General features: G+C 42.1%; 1 protein-coding gene across 1 annotated transcript in view; it reads right to left on the reverse strand.

Annotated features, from left to right (window-relative positions):
• The window catches only part of DARS1 (aspartyl-tRNA synthetase 1), a 73,862-nt gene extending 49,310 nt beyond the window's left edge, over positions 1 to 24,552 (reverse strand). The window contains exons 1-4 of the mRNA XM_048870343.2: positions 24,262 to 24,552; positions 22,655 to 22,712; positions 12,957 to 13,049; positions 4,672 to 4,774 (exon numbers count right to left, since the gene is read on the reverse strand). Of these exons, the coding sequence (XP_048726300.1) occupies positions 4,672 to 4,774; positions 12,957 to 13,049; positions 22,655 to 22,712; positions 24,262 to 24,327 (320 nt within the window). The 5' untranslated portion in view covers positions 24,328 to 24,552. The remainder of the gene's footprint in view (positions 1 to 4,671; positions 4,775 to 12,956; positions 13,050 to 22,654; positions 22,713 to 24,261) is intronic.
• Between the last annotated feature and the right edge of the window lie 896 nt (positions 24,553 to 25,448).

Below are 25,448 nucleotides of genomic sequence, written 5' to 3' on the forward strand. Positions count from 1 at the left end.
AGTGCTGGACCCAGACTAGTGGGGAATGGCCTGTGAAAGGAATACCTGGGGTTTTTAAGCTGCAAGCAACGGAAGCTGGCCCCTTAAGAATCTCTGCAACTGGCTTAAATCATCATTTAGGGTAAGAAGTTGCTATTCATATCCAATCTCTTTAGTATATTAAGCTCAGATTGCATTTTTGTTTATTTGCTAGGTAATCTGCTTTGATCTGTTTGCTATCCCTTATAATCACTTAAAATCTATCTTTTGTAGTTAATAAATTTGTTTTTGCTTTATCACAAACCAGTGTGTGGGAGTTATAACTTGGGGCAAAAAGCTGTTGTATATTCCATCTCCACATTGAGGGAGGGGGCGAATTTCATGAATTTACGCTGTACAGATCACTGTGCAGCACAAAACTGTATAATTTTGGGTTTACCCTCCAGAGCAGGGTGTTTGTTCACTTGAGTAGCTGAGCAGTTCCTTAGCTGAAGCCTTCCCATGCAGAACGGATCTCGGCATCTCTACATAGCTGCAGCTGGGTGTGTCCCTACCTGTATGTGTGCTGGAGGGAGCTTGAGGGCCTGTCACATCAGTGCAGTGTAAAGGGAGCCCAGGCTGGTGGGTCAGGCGGGCTCAGTGGTACCCCAGTTCCAAGTGGCACCTTGGGAGAAACCCATCACAATGGTATTTCCACCCTTATTTCTGCGCTGCTGCCTTCAGAGCTGGGCCTTGGTCAGCAGTCACCACTTCTGGCCGCCCAGCTCTGAAGGCAGCAATGCAGAAGTATGGGTGGCATAGTATGGTATTCAGAGGAACAGCCGTGTTAGTCTGTATTCGCAAAAAGAAAAGGAGTACTTGTGGCACCTTAGAGACTAACCAATTTATTTGAGCATGAGCTTTCGTGAGCCACAGCTGATGAAGTGAGCTGTGGCTCACGAAAGCTCATGCTCAAATAAATTGGTTAGTCTCTAAGGTGCCACAAGTACTCCTTTTCTTTTTATAGCATGGTATTGCCACCCTTACTTCTGCACTGCTGCTGGCTGGGCGCCCGGCCAACAGCCACTGCTCTCCAGCTGCCCAGCTCTGAAGGCAGCACAGAGGCAAGGTTGGCAATACTGTGACCTCCTTAAAATAACCTTGTGACCGCCCTGCAACTCACTTTTGGGTCAGGACCCCCAATTTGAGAAACGCTGGTCTCCCCCGTGAAATCTGTATAGTATAGGGTAAAAGCACACAAAAGACCAGATTTCATGGTCCATGACATGTTTTTCATGGCCGTGAACTTGGTGGGGCCTTAATGATGGACATAGGAGCAATGCTGAAGAAGAGACCTTTCCCCTGGAGTGGTCGAAGAATAGATGATAATGAATGATGTAAAATGTTTCTAATTCCATTTTGAATGCATGTGATTTATTTACCCAGCTAAACTTAGCTCAGTCGCATCATTTAATTCCCAGCAAGATTTTTTTTAACCCATTTTTCTGGCTGGTTGACTGAAACAGAGGGGGGCCAACTTACTTGACCAGGGTTACACCAGGTCAGTTGCTCATTTTAAAATTAGAACCTAGAGTCTCTTTTATTTCCCCACTGCTAGACCACATGGCCTCCTGTGGTACAAACTGAGAAGTAGGGAAAAGCCCAGCAAAGGATTAGAACAAAACAAACAAAAAAATCACCACCACCTCCTACACCCTATACCTTCTGGGAAAAATAATTCGCAAAATATTTTGACTACAAATTTTAACAAATTACTAATTGCACTGGTTAACACCCTTGTTGGCAGCAAGAAGCGTCTAATGGAAATGGCAAGGAGACAAGTACCCTCCTTACTTCTACAGAGGGTCCACTCCAGAAATGGACTGAGTCTTTTTGGTGGGGAAGATAGGGGAAGCTTGAACTGATATTGCCCATGGCACTGTGTATTCTCTGGACTTCAATTCCAGGGCTGTTAATCCAGCATCTTTTACAGACACTACATTGTTTTCAGCAATTTGTTTATTTTTTAAAAAAATTAAAAGCAGAAGTGTATCATAGCTCAATTTACAGTTGTTCAATCTCTTTTCAAAAGCGAAGATTAGACAGTCTTTCTCTAAACCAAGGGAATAATACTGCATGAAAGCTAAAGCATTTAGAATATATTATATTAACAGTATGTTAACACTGTTAGACCACAGCAGATTACAAAAGTTCTCATTTTTCACGTCAATACCAAAAAGAGGAACTAGTATGTTTACTGCTTGTGAGAATTTTTACAAGAATCTCGTTAATCTGATATTAGATTATTTTTGTAAACCACAGATGTATCGTGTCACCAGATGTTTAAAACAGTTCTTGGACATATGCAAGCTTGCAGACACGGGAGGCAAGGCAACTCAGAGTCAAGAGTTATGGGTATTCCTTCATATATGTGAAAGTACTACATGAATGCTGAGGTCTACATGCTGCCACAGGGGAAAAGGTCAATTTAAATCTTAAATATTTTATGAGGTAAAAGACTTTTCCTCAATTCATATTTGGGTAGGATGAGACGAGTTGAAGGGAAGGAAAAAGACATCAAGAATGGGAAGGAAGCAATATCGTTATTATTAATCATTTATGTATAGCATTACATTTGCAAAAGGTAATGGTCACTGGCCCAAAACAATCTTAGCTGGCACAAGACAATGAAAACAACAGTTGAAGTAAGGTAAGATAAAAAGGGATTACTGGGAGGAGAGCAAGGTATGAAGGAGTCCTGGAATGAGTTTAACAGGGCTTGTGGGAAGGAGACTAGGAGTAGAAATGAGGATTGGAATTGATGGAGAGGAAATGTCCGACTCTTTGAAACATAGGGAGCAGTATGAATGAAGAAAAAGACAAAACAATAAGCAACAAGGAGCAGGTAGCGCATAGGAAGAAATTAATAAAGTGATGACGGTAAGATTATGTATGACCTTGAAGGTGAGGAAAGGTGCTTGAATTTCGTGTGGGAAGGCTGTGTGGGATTAAAGAGATGAGAGGAGAACAGTACGAAAGTTACACCAATCAAAACAAGTGACTGCCAGGGCATAGGTAAAATGGTTTTGAACATAGGGATAGTGAGGAAAATGCAGACAGTGCTAAGAGGAAGAAGTGTCAGGATTTAGCATGAGAATGCACATGGGGGAAGGAGTAGAGTGAAAAATCAAAAATGATACAGCATTCTGAGCCTGGGCAATGGGAAGAATAGTGGAGCTGTATCTATGGTGATTAGAAAGAAGAGGAAGACAAAAATTGGGAGGAAAATAAGAAATTCAGTTTTATAAAGACTGAATATGAGATAATAGCAGGACATCCAACCGGAGATGCCTGAGACAGAGCTGAAGATGCAAAACTGGACAAGGCTGAATGCCGGGCTAACAGGGTTCATGCAGGATTCATTGGCATAAAGTAAGCCACCGGAGTGGAGATGATCATATAGACAGAATGCAGGAGAGAAAGCCCTTTTTCTTTCAAAGTATCTATTAAGTACTGGGAAGAAACTAAACACAGGCTGTCACATGGAGACACAGAACACTTCACTTTGGCTCCTCAACACCTGTAAACATCATGTATCCTGCTGGTAGTGCCAACACTAAGTGCCGCCAAACAACAAACACTGCTGGCTCTGTTTTCCCGTTGCCTTGCATCTAGTCACCAGAAGCACTGTTCTAACCTTCTAACTCTGCTTCTGGGAGTCTATGGTATAATGAATTCCCCTCCCCCCTTTCCCTAACACATCAAAGGCTTTCACACTCTTACAGCTAATTACTGGGGGCTACATTCCCAGTCACATGGGTAGTGCCAAGAACTGAACAGAAGCACCTCAAGTGCCACATGTTAAACATATTACTGATTGGTTCTATATTTTAACCTGTGGACATTCAGCTGAAAGACTTGTAAGTTCAAAAACTTCCATTATAAAATCACCTTTTCCACACAGACATATAAAGTAGCAGATGACCCAAAACTTGAAAGTCCAGTCAGGTTTAAGAAAGGAGTGCAAGGAGAAAAGACCCCTTTAACTCACATTCATCATTTTAGCCTTAATAATACAAGCCAAATAACTAAATGTAAACAGCTATAATATACTTGTTAATTGGAAACAAGTCTAATCATTGCCAAAAAAATTTAAAAAAATTAAAAGCACAGCTTGAAAGGGACAACAATAAAGAGTAAATTAGACCAATTAGGTTCATAAAAGCAACTCTCAACTTTCACCCACTCACTAATCAATTTGCAACATGGAATTTCTTCCAAATAAAATGTAATTCAGAGCTTATATTTATTCTAGCTAAAAAACATTCTACTAGGCTGCAGATCTGCTACTTAAGGAAGATAAAGACTGAGCATGTGTGCACATCCCTGCCCCTCCCCCACAACACGACATAAAAAAAGTGACCCACTATGCTAACCCTGGCAGGCTTTTTGTTAGCTGGCTTGGAAGTAAACGTAGGTTGTCTGTGAAGAAAGAATGCTGCTTCAGCAGTTCAGAATGAATTTCAAGCCTCTGTTCTATTTTATCTTTTGTAAGTGTAATGTATTCAACGCAATAGTGAACTGACAATTTAAATAACTACATTTTAAAACAAACCAAGCATTGATGTTAATGTGTGAAAATGGTCCCAACCCCTTGGAGTCATGGTTCCCACCATTGTTTACTTTGACAACAGGATATAATTGCTTACTTACTTGGCAGCAAACTTTACCATCTGCTTGCTTGCATGGTCTCCCACAGCCACAAGAGCCTGGACATTAAACTGCTGCTGACGTAGGACTAAAAAACACTGCTTCCCTGAATAAAAGGAGAAAAAAATGCAGGTGTATTAAGGCCAAGTTACTCAGGATCTTTGTGAATGAGAAATGTTTTACTACTTTAAAATTAAGCTTGAGTTTTAACACAAACAAAACAAGGTACATATGCACGTGCATCCAAAATTTCAGATAAGACAGAATGATCTTATCTCTAATGGATGAAAAAAAAAAAATTTTTTTTCTATAAATAACAAAATCTTTTTTTAAAGCAACTTGAGTAAGATCACTGATATTTATACAGGATAGAAAGCTGGGACTGAAAACTACAAAACACGAGGTCAGAATGGGGTTGTATAAATAACTACAGAGCATATCAGTATTCACTGATCTTTGATAAAGTTACCCTTTTTAATTTTCTGACACTTTCCAAACAATTTATTTGTGAGAATGGCCCTACTGTTACAGTTGCAGCTGTCTTTTGACACTGCTTCTAAATCTTAATTATTTTTAAATACTAGAAGTTTATTCATAAGTTTTACTTTTCCTGAAGTTTCTCCCACTTTTATTCCCCAAGGTTTCACTTTACATGAACTGCAGATAAACCAGGAATCTTCTCTAATCTATGACAGGTTTCAGAGTAACAGCCGTGTTAGTCTGTATTCGCAAAAAGAAAAGGAGTACTTGTGGCACCTTAGAGACTAACCAATTTATTTGAGCATGAGCTTTCGTGAGCTACAGCTCACTTCATCGGATGCATCCATAAGTATGCATCCGATGAAGTGAGCTGTAGCTCACGAAAGCTCATGCAAGCTCATGCTCAAATAAATTGGTTAGTCTCTAAGGTGCCACAAGTACTCCTTTTCTTTTCTCTAATCTATATCACTTTAGAATAAGTCAAACGGTCTCTCTGTCCCTCCCCTCATCCTAAATTTATTCAGTTACTGCCAAAATTAAAGAATAAATGAAGTGAAAGGCATCTAGGTCACTACAGACTTGCTATGACAATCACTGAGAGCAAAAAAGTCTTGATTTTACATCATAGGGACTAAACATCAGCGTGTACGTACACACACACACACACAAAACGAGAAACAATATTGATTCTGGAGGCGGACAAGAACCTAAACAGTTAAAAACCTGAGGGAAATTCCAGAAGATCAATTTATTAAATCTGTAATTTAGGGAATAGATAGCAAGACAATGGTAGTCGTTTTCACAGAGTACAACAATGCAGTTTGTTGATTTCTGAAATATGTCTCTCTCACTCAGTGAGGTGAACCCCACCTCAAACCTATTTAATTGACAGTTACAACAACCTGGCATTTCTTTTTACACTTTAAATGAACATTTACTTAATTTAATTTAAGCAAAGTTTATGATTTTAATTGCATTTTGTTCAGACAGAGCGTTAATAACATACATTCCATTGTTTTAACATCCCTTGACAAGATGCGTCAACACCCTTTTAATACTCAGCTCTGATTCATAATGATACAGCAATATTTCCATTAAATTGTTAAGAGTGCACCTGCAAAAAGCCAGATGCTTCCCTAAAAATTATCATTGTCCAGTTTGTTAGTTACCTACACTGCAGAACACTAAAATCAACACATTGTCTATATGTAAGGGGGTTTTATGGTTTGCTGTATCCCTAAGGGCAGCTAATCAACAATAGGAACCCTTACGGGTGTCCCTCTGCTTTCGCCACCGTAGGTTTCAACTGTCTGGATTCTTAGCCGCTAACTGGTGGTGCCTTCACCTAACTGTTTATGATAGTCCAGAACCTACCTTACTTTCCTGTATGGTTTCAACTATCTCCAACCAGGTACTTATCCCTATGACTAGTCTGATACCTGGTGAATACACTATTCTGACACCTCCGTAATGGAGAACCCACAATCAAGGTACACTTTATTTACAAGGGGACCTAGAGAAAGCATATAAAGGGAAGGGGAAGACCGATTTGAAGTGAGTACATCTGATTTGCATTGCATACTCCAATATTCTCAGTTCAAATTATGCATAAAAGGACTTCAGAATTAGAACTGCAGATTTAATTTGCAATAACGTAGCTCTGACATGCAGCATCTGATACACATTTTGTTTGAAAGAAACAAAGCAGACAATGCTAATATGAAAATGAAACGAGCACCAAACAGTACTTAAAAAGTTAACATCGCAATGATGTGAACACTAAAGACGTTTTATCCTATTAGGTTGACCACAGAACTTCTACTCAACTTACTTGAGATTTTCAGAAAACAGATCACAAAAAAATTCCATACTTCAGTGATGGGAGGCGAAAACAAAGGAGACAAATAGGTATGTAGGGATGAGCTTAAGCAAACAACATTAAGAGACGGATGTAAATTAAAGTTTTCACAGCTTTACAGTTAAACAGAGCACTGCAGAGGTAAATGTACTGTAGTTTTTGTTTATAAAATATGCCTCCGCAAACTAACAGTACAAAGACAAATCTGCTTCTTTTCAGTGATATATCTATGAAAGATAATCTTCCACAGATAAATTATCCTTATCCCACATCCATCAAATATCAGTGTTTTGTAAGTGTTAATTTTTAGTAAAAAAACAACACAACAATATGGAGTTGCAAACAAAGAAAGGTGATCAGATAGAACAGATATTGAGCAATGTTGGTTTCGGGTTTAAGAAAAACACACAGTTCAGAACGGATCTATAGTAATCATACTAGTAAATATTCGAGAAGAGGATGGCAAACTAAATAGGAGGACATTGATTTGCACAAGTTAGAAACAAAAATTTAGCAGTTTTACTAAAATCAAAAGTGAAAAGTTGTTTGCTACAGACTGATGGGAGGCTGCATTACAAAATGATTCCAATATTTTTGTCACAAGTAATGTTGGTTTGGCTTGTTCTTATACTCCACAAAATGTTCTCTTTTCTCATATCAACTATTTCTAATCATGCAAATGATAAGTGATCAAACAAATTTCATGCTGGGGATTATTAAAACAGCACAGTTAAGAGAAAATAGGAAAAATCTGAACTTCTTCCAAAGGACTAAACCATGTGAAACAAAATATCAAAGAGGAGCCGTGATCATATCTAGTTCAAGATTAGATGCCTTTTGAGATGAGACAAAGGGAAAAGGAAAGCACCAGGATGCAAGAAAAATATTTAGGTTTATAGTTCTTTTCATGTATCAAAATCTTTTGATGTTCCTTAAAACTTAGAGCTTTAACAACCTACATTCAATCACTTTCACATGTCGAAATAAGGTTTGTCCCATAATAAGAACGTCAGTGTTCAAATCGGATACTGTTATAGCCAAGAAAAAGCCTCACTAAAAATATGGGTAAAAATGATACAGGGAAGCCCAATGCAAGAGATCCTACACAAGGAAAAAGGTTTGTTTTGAACACTTGTTAGTTGGTTGCAGGAGCGGAGAGCCTAGGATTTACCTCAGCTAGCTAAAACCTATTACCTGCCCTGTCTACACTAGGATTTTAAAACATGTTAAAAACATATCTTTTTTTCCTAGTGAAAATAAGGCCTTAATATCTAAGCTTTTTCCCATGTAAGATGTTCAGGCCTCCATCAGTGTATCACGGAAAAAAAAATCTTGCAATAAGCTGCGCCAAAAAATCTGGTTTCAATCTTCTAAGGTGTCATATTTTCTTATAAGCTTCTATATAATTACTGCATCTATCAAAACAGAACAAGGGCTGCAAAAAAAATTTAAATATTTTCTATTAAAAAAACTTAATTTTTGTTTGTTTAATGTCCACCCTACTAATTCTCCATTGGGGGAAAAAATTAGAAAAGGAAGGGGGAAGCAGAACCAAAAGAATTGGCAACTGACAATTTTTAATTTTGTTTTGATGAAAAATTTCAGACAATTTCCACGTTGTTCGAAAAGCCATTTTTCTTTTTAAAAAAGCTTTTTGATTATAAAAATTTGACCAACTCTAAATGTAACATTGTATTCATTTGTGGATATAAAAAGACAAATAATAAATTATTCTTCTTTTCACTTGTGTTCTTCAACTTTAAGGAACAAGGACTAAGGGGACAGTTAAGTCGGTGTAGCGAAGTTGGCATAACCCCATAATGTAGATGCAGCCAACACCAATGGAATGGGTTTTTCTGTTAGTATAAGAACTCTACATCCCTAAGCGAAGTTAGCTATGTTGACATGCTACATCTACACTGGGGGTTAGGTGGCAATGTTATCATGGTCAGGGATGTGTTTTCACACCCCTGACTGACATAGCTATATTGACTTAAATTTTAAGCATAAACACTTGATTTGCCTGATATTCTGTGCCACTGGTAGCTCTTACAGCTTTAAGATGGCTTCAAAGTGAGGCTCAGAAGAAGGCCTGAGCACTTGATTTTTAGAACAGCTCACAGACTCCCCCAAACACCTCTGTTCTTCACACATCCCGGCATTTCACCTCATTTCCATCAAGCCACATGGATGATTCCTTACTACGTGAAGGATGTGGTTTCTGAAGCCATTCCTCCAAGACATTCAGTTGTCAAAACAACAAAACAGGGCTGGATAGAGGAATTGTCACTTATGTAAGTATCAAACCCAAGCTTCAGAGAAAAAATTAAGCTATTTATTGTAACATTCTCCTGCTTTGCGACATGGTAGGAATAACGCCCCCATAAGAATGAGAAGGTCTCATATTACACTTTACTGACAAAAGCTAGCTCTTCTCATAACCCTCCCTCTTCTCCAAAAGCCTAGGTAAATTAATGAGCCTCACAGCACGCCTTGTAAGTCAATAAATTGTTACCATTTCAGATCCAAGGGGAAGAGGAAGAGAAGATTAAGCTCCAACATTGAGAGCACTTCCTGGTAAAAACCCTATTGGCAATTCCTGCTTGTGTGACAGTCCTGCCAAGAAGCATTCTCTTTTCATCTAGCCAACAATGATCTTGCCTGAGGTAAAAGGTGAAGGAAGGGAAAGAACAAACAACCAATTCTACATATATTGGGGAGTTAGACATGCACTCTTGAACAAAGTACCACCATGCATATATTAAAGAAAGTCTTGAATCATCGTAATAGACTGAAATACACAAGAATAGAGTTTGACCCTTTTTATTTCATATTACAGAACTCTGTATTTGCAGTCTCCTTGCCCACAAAACCTCCTTTGTGTTTCCAATTTAAATTAGCTAATTGCCCAGTTAACACCTCATTAAGATGCACACCTACACACTGATCAAAAGTTCTCTGAGGACTCCTATTTTTAACTTTTGGATTAAACGTTGGTAATAATAATAAATAACGATAATAAGAGCACCCTCTATCTCACATTGGTACTTTGGTGCTTAATGTTTGTAAATCCTACCAGCAATCTGAATTTACCCTCCCATTTGTAAAGTCATTGCCTATGCAGTATCTATCCTGTGAATAAAATTTTAATAAAGAATAATAACTTACATATATAATGTCTTCTGTCTGAGGAGCTCATAGTGGTGCACAAATCATGAGGTCACCCTCAATACATGTTTTTTGAGATAGGCAGTATCCCAGTGTCCTATATGTAAAAATCTACATACTGAGAGGCTAAATAACTCCTACGCAAGAAGTCTGTGGCAAACCCAATTACTACTCCTAGGGAAATTCTGCACCATTGTGCATGCACAGAATTCATGTCCCCCGCAGATTTCTTTGCTTTCCTGTCAGAAAGTCATTTTTCTGCAGGGAAGCAAAGGGAAGCTGCAAGAGCAGTCATGCACCACTCACTGGCTGCACAGGTACATTGTTTCAGGCACCTGGAGCAGCTGGCAGAGAGGTAAATCACCGCAGGGCTGGGGACACCCCAGCCAGTGGCTCCTACCTGGAGCGAGAATCAGCCACTAGTCTCAGCTGGGCTGGAGAGGGCGGGACTTTCCTCTTCCCCTGCAAGGAGTGGCTGGGGCTGTGTCAGACCCACCCCCAGAAACCTCCCCCAACTGAAGGAAGCTCAGCATCCTCTCCTGCTTCCTGCCCCCATCACTCCTCAGCTGCAGGGGGGAGGGGGTCACTGTACAGGGAACTGCTCCCCTATCTGCCCAACCCCCATGCATCCCGACCTCCCATACCCAGATACCCACGCCAAGCCTCACCCTGTACATCCAGAACCACCCTCACCCTCCATACCCGAACCCCACTGCACTGAACCTCAACCCCTGCATCTGGAGCCCCCTGCACACAGACCCCCTGCCACCAGACCCCTCCTTGCACCCAAACCACCCCCCACTGAGCTCCCTGGACTCAAACCCCCCATCCTGACAAGCCCCAGCCTCTTGCACCACCCTGATCCCCCACATCCTGACCCCCCCATGCCACTGACTCCAATTAGCTGCACCTGGACCCCCACCCCACCAAGCCCCACTCCCCCAGCACCCAGATCCCCCTCTGAGACCTCAACCCAGACCCCTCCGCTGAGCCCCAACCACTTTCACCTAGAACCCCTTATAGAGTTCCATTGCTCCTGCACCAGGAACCCCTCTAACGAGCCTCCCACACCTAGACCCAGCACTGAGCTGTCTGCACCCAGACTGTCCCGCACAGAACCCTCTCACCCCACACCTGGATCCCTCCACACCGGGCCCCTCCACACTTGGATCCTCCCTGGTTGAGCCTGCCTGCCCCACACCTGATACACCTGGCGCAGAGCCCCAGATGTTATGGGGCAGGCCCAGGCCTTGTGCTGTATCAGGGTTGTGTGCAGCCTCACTGCTGAGTCCATGTCCAGGGGGTGGGGAGGCTGCAAGGTGATCTCCCACCTGCATGCAGCCCTTCCCCATTGCCATGCTGAAGCCTCTGCATTTATTTATTGACAAATAAAACTTGCAGAATTTTAAAATATTGTGCGCAGAAATTTCAATTTTTTGTTGCAGAAGGCACTCAGGAGTACAATTACAGAACTCAAGACAGATCTCCCTAAATTTAACGTTTTTAAATGAGAACAAATTAAAACTTTTAAAAATTATATAAAGAGAGTCAAATTGTCTTAAGGTTATTTTCTGATCTGAGGGTAGGAATCTGACAAAGCAAGAGGGATTTTCTATTGGAAAACAATAGAACAAGAACAAGCTCTCTCTCCCATTTTCTCTCTCTCTTTTTTTTTTTTTTATCTCCACAGAAAGATTAACTAAACTGGTTTCTCAGGGAATTTCTTGGACTGAACTCTTCTCCCCTCTTTGCCTTCTGCATTTTTTCCTGTTCTCAGATTACTATCATGTGTAATTTCTGAGGACCATTTTCTTTATGTTCTTTTCTCCCGAAATCTGGGGAGGACTATCAACTCTCAACAGAATAGACAAAAACAGCTGAAATCGGCCCAACAGTTGTCAGTGTCTGATGTAACCTAAAAGGCCAAAGTCTATTTCAGCTTGCACATTGCAAACAGATCTCAAGGGAGAACTTCTAGTTCCAGTGAAGAAAAATGGCTGTCAGCCTTGTGTAACAGCCCACAGTCCTCAGGACCTATAGAGGACCTTCCCTGTCTCTCAGTTGAGAAAGGTGCTTTTTTTGTTTAATTTGAAGTTTTTTGGTAATCAAACTAAAATGGTTTTGTTTTCTTTACAGGACAAGATGGCAACAAAAACTAAGCCACAAGTTAATTATTCAGCTTGCAGAGTGATTTTGGTCTGTCCAGCGATTTGGAGTGCGATTCAGTTTTACTTAGAAATCTGAATGTTTATGTAGCCGTGAAAGTATGCTTTAAAACAAACCTCTAAAGTTCAACTAAAATAGAATGACTAAGATTGTCTTTTTTTAAAACTCTTGGATACCTTTTGCCTATGAAGTAAACTTAGTAAAAGCAATGCTACATTCACAAAATGTGTTATTTCAACACAGTTTCCAGTTTAACAAAGAACAACCTCAAAGTCTCTCTTCTCCCAAAGATTATACAGAGGGGTGGGGAGGGGGAGAGGGAGAGACTGCTACTGTCTCAAATTATCACACAGAGCAGCAAGATGGCAGCTTCAATACTCTAATTTGCATTGTTTTTACGATAACTAAAATTTAATTGTGAAATAAATGCCAGTAATTGTTTTGAAAAAGGATAGTGAAATTCTGGAAGCAAACTGGTATTTTCTTGTGACACACACATAAGTAGTGGAAGTTTTATAATGTTGCTTCTCTCTGGTGAAGGACGCATTGTAAGGAAAATACAAAATACTCAGTTTATTGTAATAACAAAACAAGAAAAAACTTGAATGCATCTCACCTTTAGCTCTGCTTGTATGAATCCTGCCACGAACCCAAACCACTTCATCAGCTTTCTCCACTGTCAAGTCATTTATTCGAACCAAAACTCGATCTGTATCAAATGAAAGGTTTCAGAGGAACAGCCGTGTTAGTCTGTATTCGCAAAAAGAAAAGGAGTACTTGTGGCACCTTAGAGACTAACCAATTTATTTGAGCATGAGCTTTCGTGAGCTACAGCTCACTTCATCAGATGTTTACCGTGGAAACTGCAGCAGACTTTATATACACACAGAGAATATGAAACAATACCTCCTCCCACCCCACTGTCCTGCTGGTAACAGCTTATCTAAAGTGATCAACAGGTGGGCCATTTCCAGCACAAATCCAGGTTTTCTCACCCTCCACCCCCCACACAAATTCACAGGGCCTAATAACATCAGCCACACTATCAGAGGCTCGTTCACCTGCACATCCACCAATGTGATATATGCCATCATGTGCCAGCAATGCCCCTCTGCCATGTACATTGGTCAAACTGGACAGTCTCTACGTAAAAGAATAAATGGACACAAATCAGATGTCAAGAATTATAACATTCATAAACCAGTCGGAGAACACTTCAATCTCTCTGGTCACGCAATCACAGACATGAAGGTCGCTATCTTAAAACAAAAAAACTTCAAATCCAGACTCCAGCGAGAAACTGCTGAATTGGAATTCATTTGCAAATTGGATACTATTAATTTAGGCTTAAATAGAGACTGGGAGTGGCTAAGTCATTATGCAAGGTAGCCTGTTTCTTCTTGTTTTTTCCTACCCCCCCTACCCCCCCAGATGTTCTAGTTTAACTTGGATTTAAACTTGGAGAGTGGTCAGTTTAGATGAGCTATTACCAGCAGGAGAGTGAGTTTGTGTGTGTATGGGGGTGGGGGGAATGTGAGAAAACCTTGATCTATGCAGGAAATAGCCCTACTTGATTATGTAAAGAGTTGTCACTTTGGATGGGCTAGCACCAGCAGGAGAGTGAATTTGTGTGGGGGGTGGAGGGTGAGAAAACCTGGATTTGTGCTGGAAATGGCCCACCTGTTGATCACTTTAGATAAGCTGTTACCAGCAGGACAGTGGGGTGGGAGGAGGTATTGTTTCATATTCTCTGTGTGTATATAAAGTCTGCTGCAGTTTCCACGGTAAACATCTGATGAAGTGAGCTGTAGCTCACGAAAGCTCATGCTCAAATAAATTGGTTAGTCTCTAAGGTGCCACAAGTACTCCTTTTCTTTTTATCAAATGAAAGTTATTTTGGTATGTTTATCTTAATATAAATATTGTTTGTCATTGCATTCTAAACACTGTACTTCTCTACACCACTTCTACATCTTTGTATGATAAAACCAAAACCATTATTAATTATTTACAGCATACTGGGTTTAAAAAGCATTAAAAACACCACAATCCCATTTGCAACATGCTATGAATTGTTTTGATCAACTAGCTTTAAGCTGGTTCAGGCTAGTTTATAGGTTGACTTGTAATTGTCACTGGGGACAAGGTCTAAATGAGTTTAGAGATTAGAAGTGGTGTAGGTAGAAAGTCATGCTGGACATCAGTTTCTAAACTCTGGTTAATTAATGCATTTACAGCCCTTTGGAGACATAAAACCTTATAAGACGCAAATCATTTTGCAGGTAGGTGTACCTGCAAAAAAGCATGAACCAGAAACACTACAGAGCTATGGATCCATAAAAAATTCTACATGAGCAAACCCAAACTTATATAACTCCATACTGACAGAGAGGGCCTAAATAACTTTAAAAATAGGTCCAGGGTGCTGTGGAAGAACAGGGCTTATGCTTTGAAAGTGCAATCTCTGTGTAACAGACAGTCTTTTACAAGTCTGACAATGATTGCTTTGAGTCAGAATTCCCACATTATACTTTGGGAGTTAGTCTCTTGGTCCTTTCGAAATCCCCACTAGACATGTTTCTGCATCTTAAGCTGCTTAATTATCCAAAGAGGCTGGATTTTTAAAGGTATGTCTACACAGCCCATGGGAGTGAGCCTCCAAGCCTAGGCTGACAGACTTGAGCTAGCATGGCTAATGCTTGCACTGTAAAAATAGCTGTATAGACAGCACTTTGAAGTTGCAGCTCAGGCTCTTGAGCCTAAGGAAGGGGTGGGCTTCAGAGCCGGAGCGTCAGCACAAACCACACATTCAAAGCACTGAATATACAGCTATTTTTACAGTGCTAGCCAACCTGAGCTCACTCCCATAGGCTGTGCAGACATAACGTCCACGCCTAGAAATTTGTATACCATCTTTGGGCTGGTGCTGAAGTGCCATGTTATATTAACTATAGCCAAATGGAGACTGGGAAATAGAAAGGAAAAAATTCCAAGAATGAAGGAAGTGACACTAGAAAACCAAAAGCCATTCTGAAAATTAAGGCTTCGTCTAGATTAGGATATAAAGATGTGGTGTTAGATCACGTTAGCAAACATATGCTAACTAACATTATAAAAGTCCAAGTTCCTCCTAGGCTTTACCAGCTTACTAAGTGCTATACAGTGCACTGTCTACACTAGACTTCATAATGTATTCACTAACGTGGTCTAACGATACAAAGGACATTCATAGAGACAGTGGTTTAAGTGTCTTGATTAAAGTGCAATTTTGGAAGCAATGAATATTGCTTTTAAGTTTTAAGACATCACTAATTTGGAATGAAGAATGGAAAGTCAGTTAAGAATGAGAACTTCACTTACTACATGCTTCTGTGCATCTCAAAAATCTAAAGACCACATTTATTTATTTTTTAAATTCCTATAAATGGGAATTATGTGTGGCCAGTCAAGGGCAGAATATGGCCCATAAAGTAGCATATTAAAGTATTGGAGAAAATATTTGTAAAATAAGTCCACAGTTAAAGGGATTAATTAACCAGACAACTGACATTTCACACTGCTGCTAACAGTTAATACGGTAACTCCATGAGAGTAGATTTATTTCTACCTGTCTCCTCAATTGCACTTCTTCCTAATTTCTTGTCTGTAATTTTTCTGAATAATATTGAGCACTCACTTTTATTTTTAAACAGTATCTAATGTTCAGTTACAGTACAAGTAACATTTTATAACCCACAAATTCTAGCAACAACATCTAATCATTCATAGTTGATATGTGGTTAAAACCACTACTCATTAAAAGGAATAATAGTTTTTCTTTACAAGAGATATGTAACACCGGCAATCTAAGGTAACACAGAGCTCCATCCCTGCTTCTAGGCTTCTCCATTCAGTGGGATCCACCTTTTCCAAATACCAAATTTAATTTCCCTGACTAGAAACCCGATCACCCCTACTCTGAGCTTCCCTTTCCATCAAAACTCTCCCAACGCTTGTCCACTCCAGGTTACCGTCTGCCACTCTGAACTCCTTTCTGCCTTTGAATACCTTTCAAATCTTGCCCTGCAATGGTATTATTCTCTATTGGGTTGGGATTTAATTTCTGGGAATTTAGTTTTTGGTTTGGAAAATTCTTTTTTCTTTTTGACAACGATGTGAGTACATTAAGATAGTTCTGGGTAATACATCCATCATTTCACCCAAAATTCTGTTAGCAACACATTCATAGTTGATTTGCAATTAGCACTACTCCTCCAAATAGAAAAGAGCTAGTCATTCCTTTGCAAATAATAGACACTAGAAACAAAAAGCTACAAAATGGAAGTACGCAGAAGACTCAAACAAAAAAATCTACCCAACTGGAAAGGGTGATCCGACAACAGCTCCCTATCTTCAAATTTCAGCATTGCTATTGCAAATATGCAAATGGTACAACCTCTAGTTTCCAGCAGTTCTAAAAGTTCGATATTTAGGCAGAACTAGAATTACCTTAATTTAAAACTGCAATGTTTCAAAGCTACAACTTTTTCAAGGGGCTAACGAAGACAGACTGATGTGTCACTCTTTTTACGAATCTCTAATGCATTAGACATGACCAGCAATCTGCATTAAATTAACATTTCTAAAAGTTTACTGTACACAATGGTCCAGCTTTCATCAGACAACTCACATTTTGCTATGAATTTTTATAAAATTCAAATTTCTTTTTAAACTATTTCACCTTACATAGAAAGGGTAATAAAAGAAGCTCCAAAGAGAGAAATAATAAATAAAACTATTTTTCCAGAAGTAAACAGCTACTTTTGTAGAAATGTTGGATGAATTTTAGCTTGTTGCTTCTCTTTCTGTCCTCTCTCTGCTGACATGCTGATTGTTCATGCCAAGATTTGTTCTTGCCTTGAACGACTGTAACCCTGACCCTCATCTCTCTTCAAGGCACCCAACAAGTTGCAGCTAAAACAATCTTCCCTTCATGCTGTTCCAACTATGTCCCCTCTCCTAGGGGTCTCTTTAATGGCTGTCTTTTCCCAGATCAAACTCAAGCTCCAAGTCCTCACCTTCAAGGTGCTACCCATTTTTGCTTCTGCCTACATGTCAACCTTTATTTCTATCTACTGTCCTGTTCACTACATAAGTTGTGCCCATTCTTTTCACCTCATTGTTCCTTCTGTCTCTTCCTCCCACTTGTGCATCTATACCTTTTTTCTTTACTGTGCACTACACCCAAAACAGCCACTTCCTTTCAGGGTGACAAAAATCCTCACCTGCTGTTCAAAACACACTATTAAATTACCTATTATCCACTAACTCCACTCCAGCTTCTCTTGTGCCTGACCTTATTCTAAACAAGGAAAAATTTAACCAATAAAACAAGCTGTATCAACTGTACAAGTCAATCTTTATTGTAAACCAAGCTCTTTCATTCCCTCCCCTAAATCTTTGTCTTTATCAGTGTTTGTCCAATTTCGATTGTAGATTCCTCGAGGCAGGGTCTCTGCCTTCTGATATCCTATGGTGCTGCATAAATATAAAAGGCAGATGACTTATGAAGGTTGAGCAAAAGGAGCTGAAACTCAAAAGCTGTAAAGATGCAAGTAGTTACAGCAAGGGGAAATGGGCTAAAAGGAGGGAAAGTCAATTGGGGTTTAATTAGCAATTACAGCCTGAAGCAGACAGGAAAGATTCTAAAAACATGATTTAATGGGATGTGAGAACATCAGATAGCCGCAGGGTTGCCAACATTAGCAGAAGAGAGACTGAATTTATAGTTACAAACAGGCCATGACTGAAGGAGGAGATGGGTTTGAGATCAGTGTAGTAGGGAGGAGTACCTATGAAAATGTTGTGTGAAGTAGCCCAACAATTTTGACTTAGATTTGGGGAGAAACAGGAATCCATGAATATAGTGGGATGATAATGGTCCTGCTTCCTAGACTGAGAGAATAAATTGGCTGTATTATTCTGCACCTTTCAGCCTAATTATCAAGTGACTAATGATTTTGGGTACTCAACTAAGATGTCTCAAAACGTGGGCACTAAAAAACTGAAGTATTCAAAATCACTAATCACTTCTGAAAATTTATGCTACTAAATTTGAGAAGCAATTTCATTAAACAAGTTGCGAAGTGACTGAGGATCAAAGAAGGATGTATTCTAGCAATGTTCCAAGATAAGGAACAAATTTAGAGATGCAATATGGGGAAAAAATACGTTTGGGGTCAAGGGAGCTAAGTAAAAATCCCAGTCACAAACATCCAAAGACACAAGCCAAAAAGACAGTTTCAAAAGCTAAAGTTGGAGTGGGAAGTTAGTGTGGAGTTAGAAGCCAATGGATAATACAGACAAAAAGAAAGGACTTCACCTAAAAGTGATAAGTCAAGGTTAAAGATAACACCACCCCCTCAAGAGGAGATGGCCAATTTATTTGGTTCTTGACATCAACCTAAAGGCACTTCATAGGGAAAAGTGAAATGAGAGACAGTAGAAAGCAAGTATTCAAAGAGGAGTGTGCTGGATATATAGCATGAGCAACAGTATTCAATTACACATCCTACTTAATCTCAGTATGACAAGACTAATCCATAATGAGAGGCAATGAGATGTTTTTATCCTGTGAACTTCCGACACACAGTGATCACCACTTTCTTTAAAGTACAAAAGCTTTTAGCAAGGAAGTGACTATATGGTTAGACTGTAGGGAGAATATTGTACAGCAACTACAACTGTAAGAACTTGTGAGAAGATCTGAGCAGCAGAACATGTAGACAAGAAAGTACTTTTCCACTGTTTTTCTTTTAAATTAATATTGTTTCTCCTTATAAATCTCAACTTTTCTCAGGCGTGTTGGTTCTGTGGACCTTGTAATCTGAAGAAAACATTTTCAGTTAAGTATAGAGAAAATGTCCTATTTTTCAGTAAGGCAAAATCCACAAATCCTCAGACTGGGATTTTAAAAGTAAGAGAATTTCTGGGGGTGAGGGTGTTAATTTTGACGAACTAAACTAAGTTTTCTTTTTTCCTTCTTGAACTCATCTATTGAAGAACTACAGCACCGGGCACTCTCCTGCCAAAGCATGGGTTGATAACCATATGGCCCAATTACAGACGAGTCTGTAAGACTCTTTTGGGCAAGAACATGGCTATTGACCTTAAGGAGTTTGCTCTAATTTATGACAGAGAAACCCTATTACATGGTTTGTATGTCTTCAATATACATCATTTAATCCACCTGGAAATTGATGGTTTTGCAACTCTTGTCACTCTCTGAAGGATCATATAGGAAATCTAGGTTTATGGGCCTGCAATCTCTTCTTGTGTAATGTAGGACAATCTGTCCCTTATGTCACGCTTTGTTTATTATGATCCCTGAAAAATCTGTTTCTCTGTAGAACAGTCTGTACTTCTTCCTGTGCTGTCCAGTCATCGTCTTTTTTTTTTTTTTTAAATTTCTTTGCTTCTGTTAGCGTGCTGCCACAATTTTACCCAATTTCTAGAAGCTGTTGAGAACTCTATGATGATTTTCCACATGTGCCTACATATAGCATGTTGTAATTCATGACTCTGGTTGAGAAGGGGAGTGTGTCCATATGGACGTCAGAGAAGAACAGTTAATATAAACTTTTTCCAGAAGGAAACACCCAAATTATGGACTCTCTTGTCTTGAGTGGTAGTTCCTCCAAGACTGTCAATCCAAGCAGGATACCTTGGGGTAGATATTGCTGATGCTGTTAGGGACAAACCAAACTCATAATTTCCTTTAAACAATAAGACCGTTCTTCTGTCAGTGGAGTCCTTTGGTAAGAGGCCTCCTTTCCTATGTTGCCACACACTCAATTAAGAATGAGAAAGTGGCATCTACCTTGGTCTTAGATTTGTGTACCTGCCCCCAGTATCCATGCTCCCCAGCTGCCACCCTGCCCACAACCCCTCCTCCCCACTGAAAACCTGGACATCCAGGTTCCAGTTCCCTATCCGCAGGCAGTTTTGCAGGGCCTTCAGCCAGGGAAGGCACATCCCAGCACTTCTTTCCCTGGCTGCAGCTCCACAAACCTTCCTTCTCTTATTGGCAACTGCTGCACAATGGCAACTTTTTGCTAGTAACCAAGGGGTTGCTAATAAGCAGAATCTATTGAATTTCCCACGGCTGATGCACTTTCCCCCTTCACAGCATTTCTGGTGGCGTTTCTTTGGATTTCAGATCTCTGGGGCAGGGTCCTCCCTGATAGGCAAAGAAGGGTACTGCGCTTTATCAAGATAAGGAGGTCCACAGGGCTGCTTGGTGGAAGGTCTGAAACTAGCAGAAGGGAACTGTTCTTGGGACTCCACTGTGGTGCAAATCTCCAAACCAAGAAGTTCTGGAACACCAGATCTGCTTGCTGGGGTAGTCAGTGTCCTCTTGGAGAAGGGCATAGGGGGAAAAGCACCTTGGGCAACCCTTGAAGAATGGAGAGGAGGGTTAGATGAACAGTCTGGGGTTGGCCCATAAACACTTATCCTATTTTCTTTGTTAGTACATCTTGACATGTCAGTTCCTTATCCTTCTGTGGCCCGGTATAGTTTGTGCAGAGCTGCAATCACCAGTAATGGAGGATGTGTAAAAGGGGCAGGTTTTTCCTTTAATTTTACTATTTTCTGCCATAGTTTCTTGCTTCTAAGGCTATGAGCAGAGACTAGTCCAGTGGTTAAGGTGCTGGATCACAGGAGACCTGGGTTCAATTCCTCATTCTGTCACAGACTTTGTGACACCTTGGGCAAGTCACTTAGTCTCTTTGTACTTCAGAACCGAATCTGTAAAATGTGAATACTTCTCCATTTCACAGCGAGGATAAAAATCCATGTTTGTTAGGTGCTCATGTACTGTGATGAGAGCCATAAATACATATATAGTTACATGGCTAGACAGCTGCTGCAATATCTCAGAGTGCTTACTCCAAACCAAGGGAACAAATGCTTTTCCATGTCCTAGGACTTGCTAAACTAATTTAAATTTTAGTAAATCAGTTTTAGAACGGTAACATTGTACATGGCAATTTTGTTTTAATCCTGAGAAAGAGTCAAGCCTGCAGTGGGGGACAAAGACAAAAACTCTTGGTTCTTCAGGGGACATTTAGGTCGCTTCAGTGACTGAAAGGTCTGTCTCTACTTCCAGTACTGCCAACAAGCTGAAGAGGCAGAGTGAGGAACGGTAGATCTTTCCCAGCTAAAGAATGAACATTTTAACAAATTAGGCCATGTCTACACTGCAGGGACAATAGCAGCATAGCTATGGTGCTGTAGCTCTGCAAACATAACCCTGTAGCACAGGGGTGGGCAAACTTTTTGGCCCAAGGGCCACATCGGGGTTGCAAAACTCTATGGAGGGCTGGGTAGTGAAGGCTGTGCCTCCCCAAACAGCCTACCCTTCCCGCCCTGACTGCCCCCCTCAGAACTCCCGACCCATCCAACCCCATTGCTCCTTGTCCCCTGACTGCCCCCTCCCAGGATCCCACGCCCCTAACCAGCCCCCCAGGACCTCACCCCCATCCAACCCCCCACATTCCACTGACTGCCCCTCCAGAACCTCTGCCCCTTATCCAACCCCCCACCCCACACTCCCTTCCCCCTTACCATGCCGCTCAGAGCAGCAGGACTGGCAGCCGCGCCACCTGGCCGGAGCCAGCCGCGCTGCCTGCATGGCGGCGTGGCTGCAGGGGAGTGGGGACAGCAGGGAAGGGGCCAGGAGCTCAAGGGCTGGGCAGGACAGTCCCGCGGGCCGGATGTGACCCACGGGCCGTAGTTTGCCCACCTCTGCTGTAGCAGATGCAGCCTGCAGTAATGGAAAGGGTTTTTCTATTTCTGTAGGAACACCATGTCCCTGAGTGCTAGAAGCTAGGTCGACAGAAGCATTCTTCCATCAACCTAGCTGCATCTACACCAAGGGTTAGGTCAGCATAGCTTCAGCACTCGGGACTGGATTTTTTCATACCCCTGAGCGTTGTAGCTATGTTGACCTACATTTTAAGTGTAGATCTGGCCTAAGTGACATCCATATTTTATTGCCTAATATTTCATCATCTGTCTTTGCAGATCAGTGCAAATGCTTTCAGAGCCTTTAAACATTTCAAAGCAATAATTCTGGAGTAACAATTAGAATTAATTTTTTTTTCCAAACACCTGTGCTCTAGTAGTATAAATGGACACAGATAGGGAGACAAGTAGTGACAAGGGAGACAGAAAAACAGTCTAGCAAAGAAGCGTTCTAGGTCAAAACTGGCACCACAAGTATCCAACATAGTATAAATTGTTTTAGAAGTTTGTTTTGTTTTTGTAACTGACCTGATTTCTCTTGTGATTGTATCAGTGGTAACACGCCATATCTCTCCTTAGCATAATCCTAAAAGGTGTTGGAAGGGACAAACAAAAATTATTTTTGTCAAAGAAATCTATACAAAAGCATGGAAAAAATAATTACATAGTCAACTGGCCCATGTCAGGACAACAGGGTAATCTAAAATAATTATAGCATTATTCCCTATAAGCTTCCCTACGTGTTACTACGATAGCCAAGACAAGCTGATGTATCATTGACAACTGCTACAAGATTAAATGCATGGGAACAGGGCATTATAAATGGAGTGATCCCAATCCTTGAATCCATTTTCCCTCTTAGTCCCCTGGAGCCCAAGTCTGCAGTGAACAAAGTAAAGTTCATCAATTTACCCAGGTGTGTGCCTGACAAATGAACAGACTTGGCATTTTTCTTATTCTATTAGAATATTTTGGCAGTTGTGTACATTTACTGGCAGCTAATAGAGGCTTACCAGTTTCTATTGTTTTTAGTGAAGCCATCTCTGCCCAGAATTAATTATGAAGGGTTCATTTTTCACATTTTAAAATTAAACAAATCCGCTCCCTGGGCACGTGTTATTGATGTTTGTTCCACACGCCATTACTAAGGCTATGTCTACTCTACTGCAGTAAGTTGACCTGCACTACACAACTCCACCTTCCTGAATAACGTAGCTGGAGTCGACATATCTTAGGTCGTGTTACCGTGGGGTCTACACCGCGGGGCGGGGGCGTTGACAGTAGACTTTCTCACGTCAACTTTTGTGGGGGGGGCGAGGGGGTGGAGAATACAGGAGTAAACTGGAGAGTGATCTGCTGTCAGTTTGGCCGGTCTTCACTAGACCCACTAAATCGACCACCGGTGGATCGATCTCAGAGCCTCGATCCGGCTGTAGTGTAGATAGAAAACGAGTACTTGTGGCACCTTAGAGACTAACCAATTTATTTGAGCATAAGCTTTCGTGAGCTACAGCTCACGTAACCTAAGGTAATGTTTTCTTTATCTGCAAAAAGACTTCGGTTTTCCACTTTTTCAGCTTTGACCTGTGATCTGAAAGTGTAAGACACAGACGCTTCCCAGGCCATCAGTTATACTCAGGCCGTAACTCCTATTTCGGCGCAGTGACGCTGAGGTGTTGATCTGGCACCTGACTGCCCCATGAGAATAACGGGAGCGTTTCTCATTGCTCGTGTGGGGACACCTACGACACAACCCCACGAAGGATAAAACGCCATTAGTTCTTGGGGGCTCAGACACGAGACTGAGAGGGGCCGCATAAGCACAGAGATCGCCACACAGAGGTGCAGCTGCCCCCTTTGGGAGAGGAGCCCCTGTGACAGGCCAACTCCCGAGGCTGGGCATAGGTCCTCTGGGAGCCCGGGGGAGCGGGAGGCGAGCACGAAGCCATCTCCCGTGGTGTGGGCACTGCCTCCCTCTACCCTGCCCGGGGGGGGGGGGGGGGGGAGAACCTTAGGGACACCAGCCTCCCCTCCCCCAGGGCCTCACCCCCCGAAGGCCCGCCCGTCCCTCGCGGCAGCCCACACACCCCTCCACCCGGTCCCGGTGCTTTCTCCCTCACACCGCCCGGACCCACATCGGCAGGCGGCGGCTCCATGCTAGCTCGGTCGCGCTCCTGGCTCTTGCGGGCGGCGCTGGGCATCTGGCCGGTTCCTGCAGCAGCGTCTGCCCCTCGGCGGCTCCCGTACAGGACGTGGCGAACCCGCTCCCTCCCCCAACTCCTGGGCTCTAGCCGCACACACTACTCAGTCCGCTCTGCCGCGTGGCCGCACAGCTTCCGGGCGCGCAACGCTCGCGAGAGCGGCTGTCGGCAACGGGAGAACATCTCTCGGTGGCCGTGCCCGCCTAGGCAGACACGCAGAGAGGTCCGTTCTCTCGCGAGAAGTGGCCAGCCTGCTCGCGGCGTTCCTTTTCCCCCGTCCCCCCAATGGCATCTCCTCTCGCTCAGGCTCCTCCCCGCCCCCTGGGAGACTGGGAAGCACCCGCCCCCGGCACGAGCTGGGGCCTTGTCCAGCGGGTCGCCACCGCCAGTCTGCGGTCCCCGCAGGCGGCCTGGCTCTGGGTGTCCAGCCCCGCTCCTCAGCCCCCGCCTGTGTGCCCGGTCCCTGGGGAATAGCACGCGCTGAGGCAAACCCAGGTGCTTCCGCCTGTGCAGGTGCCAGCGCCCAGCTGATGCCAGAAGGGGAGGTTGTGCCCAGCTGCTTGGTGCCGTGGCTGCTTCTCCTCCCCTGCCCCCCAAGACTGGGGGGGGCTGGTTAGCACTAGAGTCCAGCTTAAATTGGAGTTTCGAGTGTCTGCGTTTGGCCTCACAAATCTCTTGCTGTGTGACTGGTGTTCCCCATTCCCTGCCCTGCTGTGTAGTATTCTGTGCTGGCTCTAGTCCAGCTTCCAGGCCTGCTCGAGTCCCTGTGGTAATTTCCCCTTCTAGCTCCATCTCATAGAGCTATGCACTGTAGCAGCCATGGACTCACATCACGCAAGACAAAACCTCTTCCTTGCCCCCTGAATTGCAGCATGCAGTTGGAAGGCATCAGCAAAAGGCACAAAATCTGCTTTGTATGCAGTGTTGCTGTAGCCCTGTTGGTTCCAGGATATTAGAAAGATACGGTGGGTGGGGTCATATCTTTTACTGGAGCAATTTCTGTTGGTGAAAGAGCCAAGCTTTCAAGCTACGCTGTCCTCTTCAGGTCTGGGAAAGGTACTCAGCGTCATAGCTAAATGCAAGAGGAAACAGATTGTTTAGCATAAGCAGGTTTCGGAGTA

The sequence above is a fragment of the Caretta caretta genome, chromosome 11, assembly GCF_965140235.1.
Source record: "Caretta caretta isolate rCarCar2 chromosome 11, rCarCar1.hap1, whole genome shotgun sequence".
Classification (NCBI taxonomy): Eukaryota; Metazoa; Chordata; order Testudines; family Cheloniidae; genus Caretta; species Caretta caretta.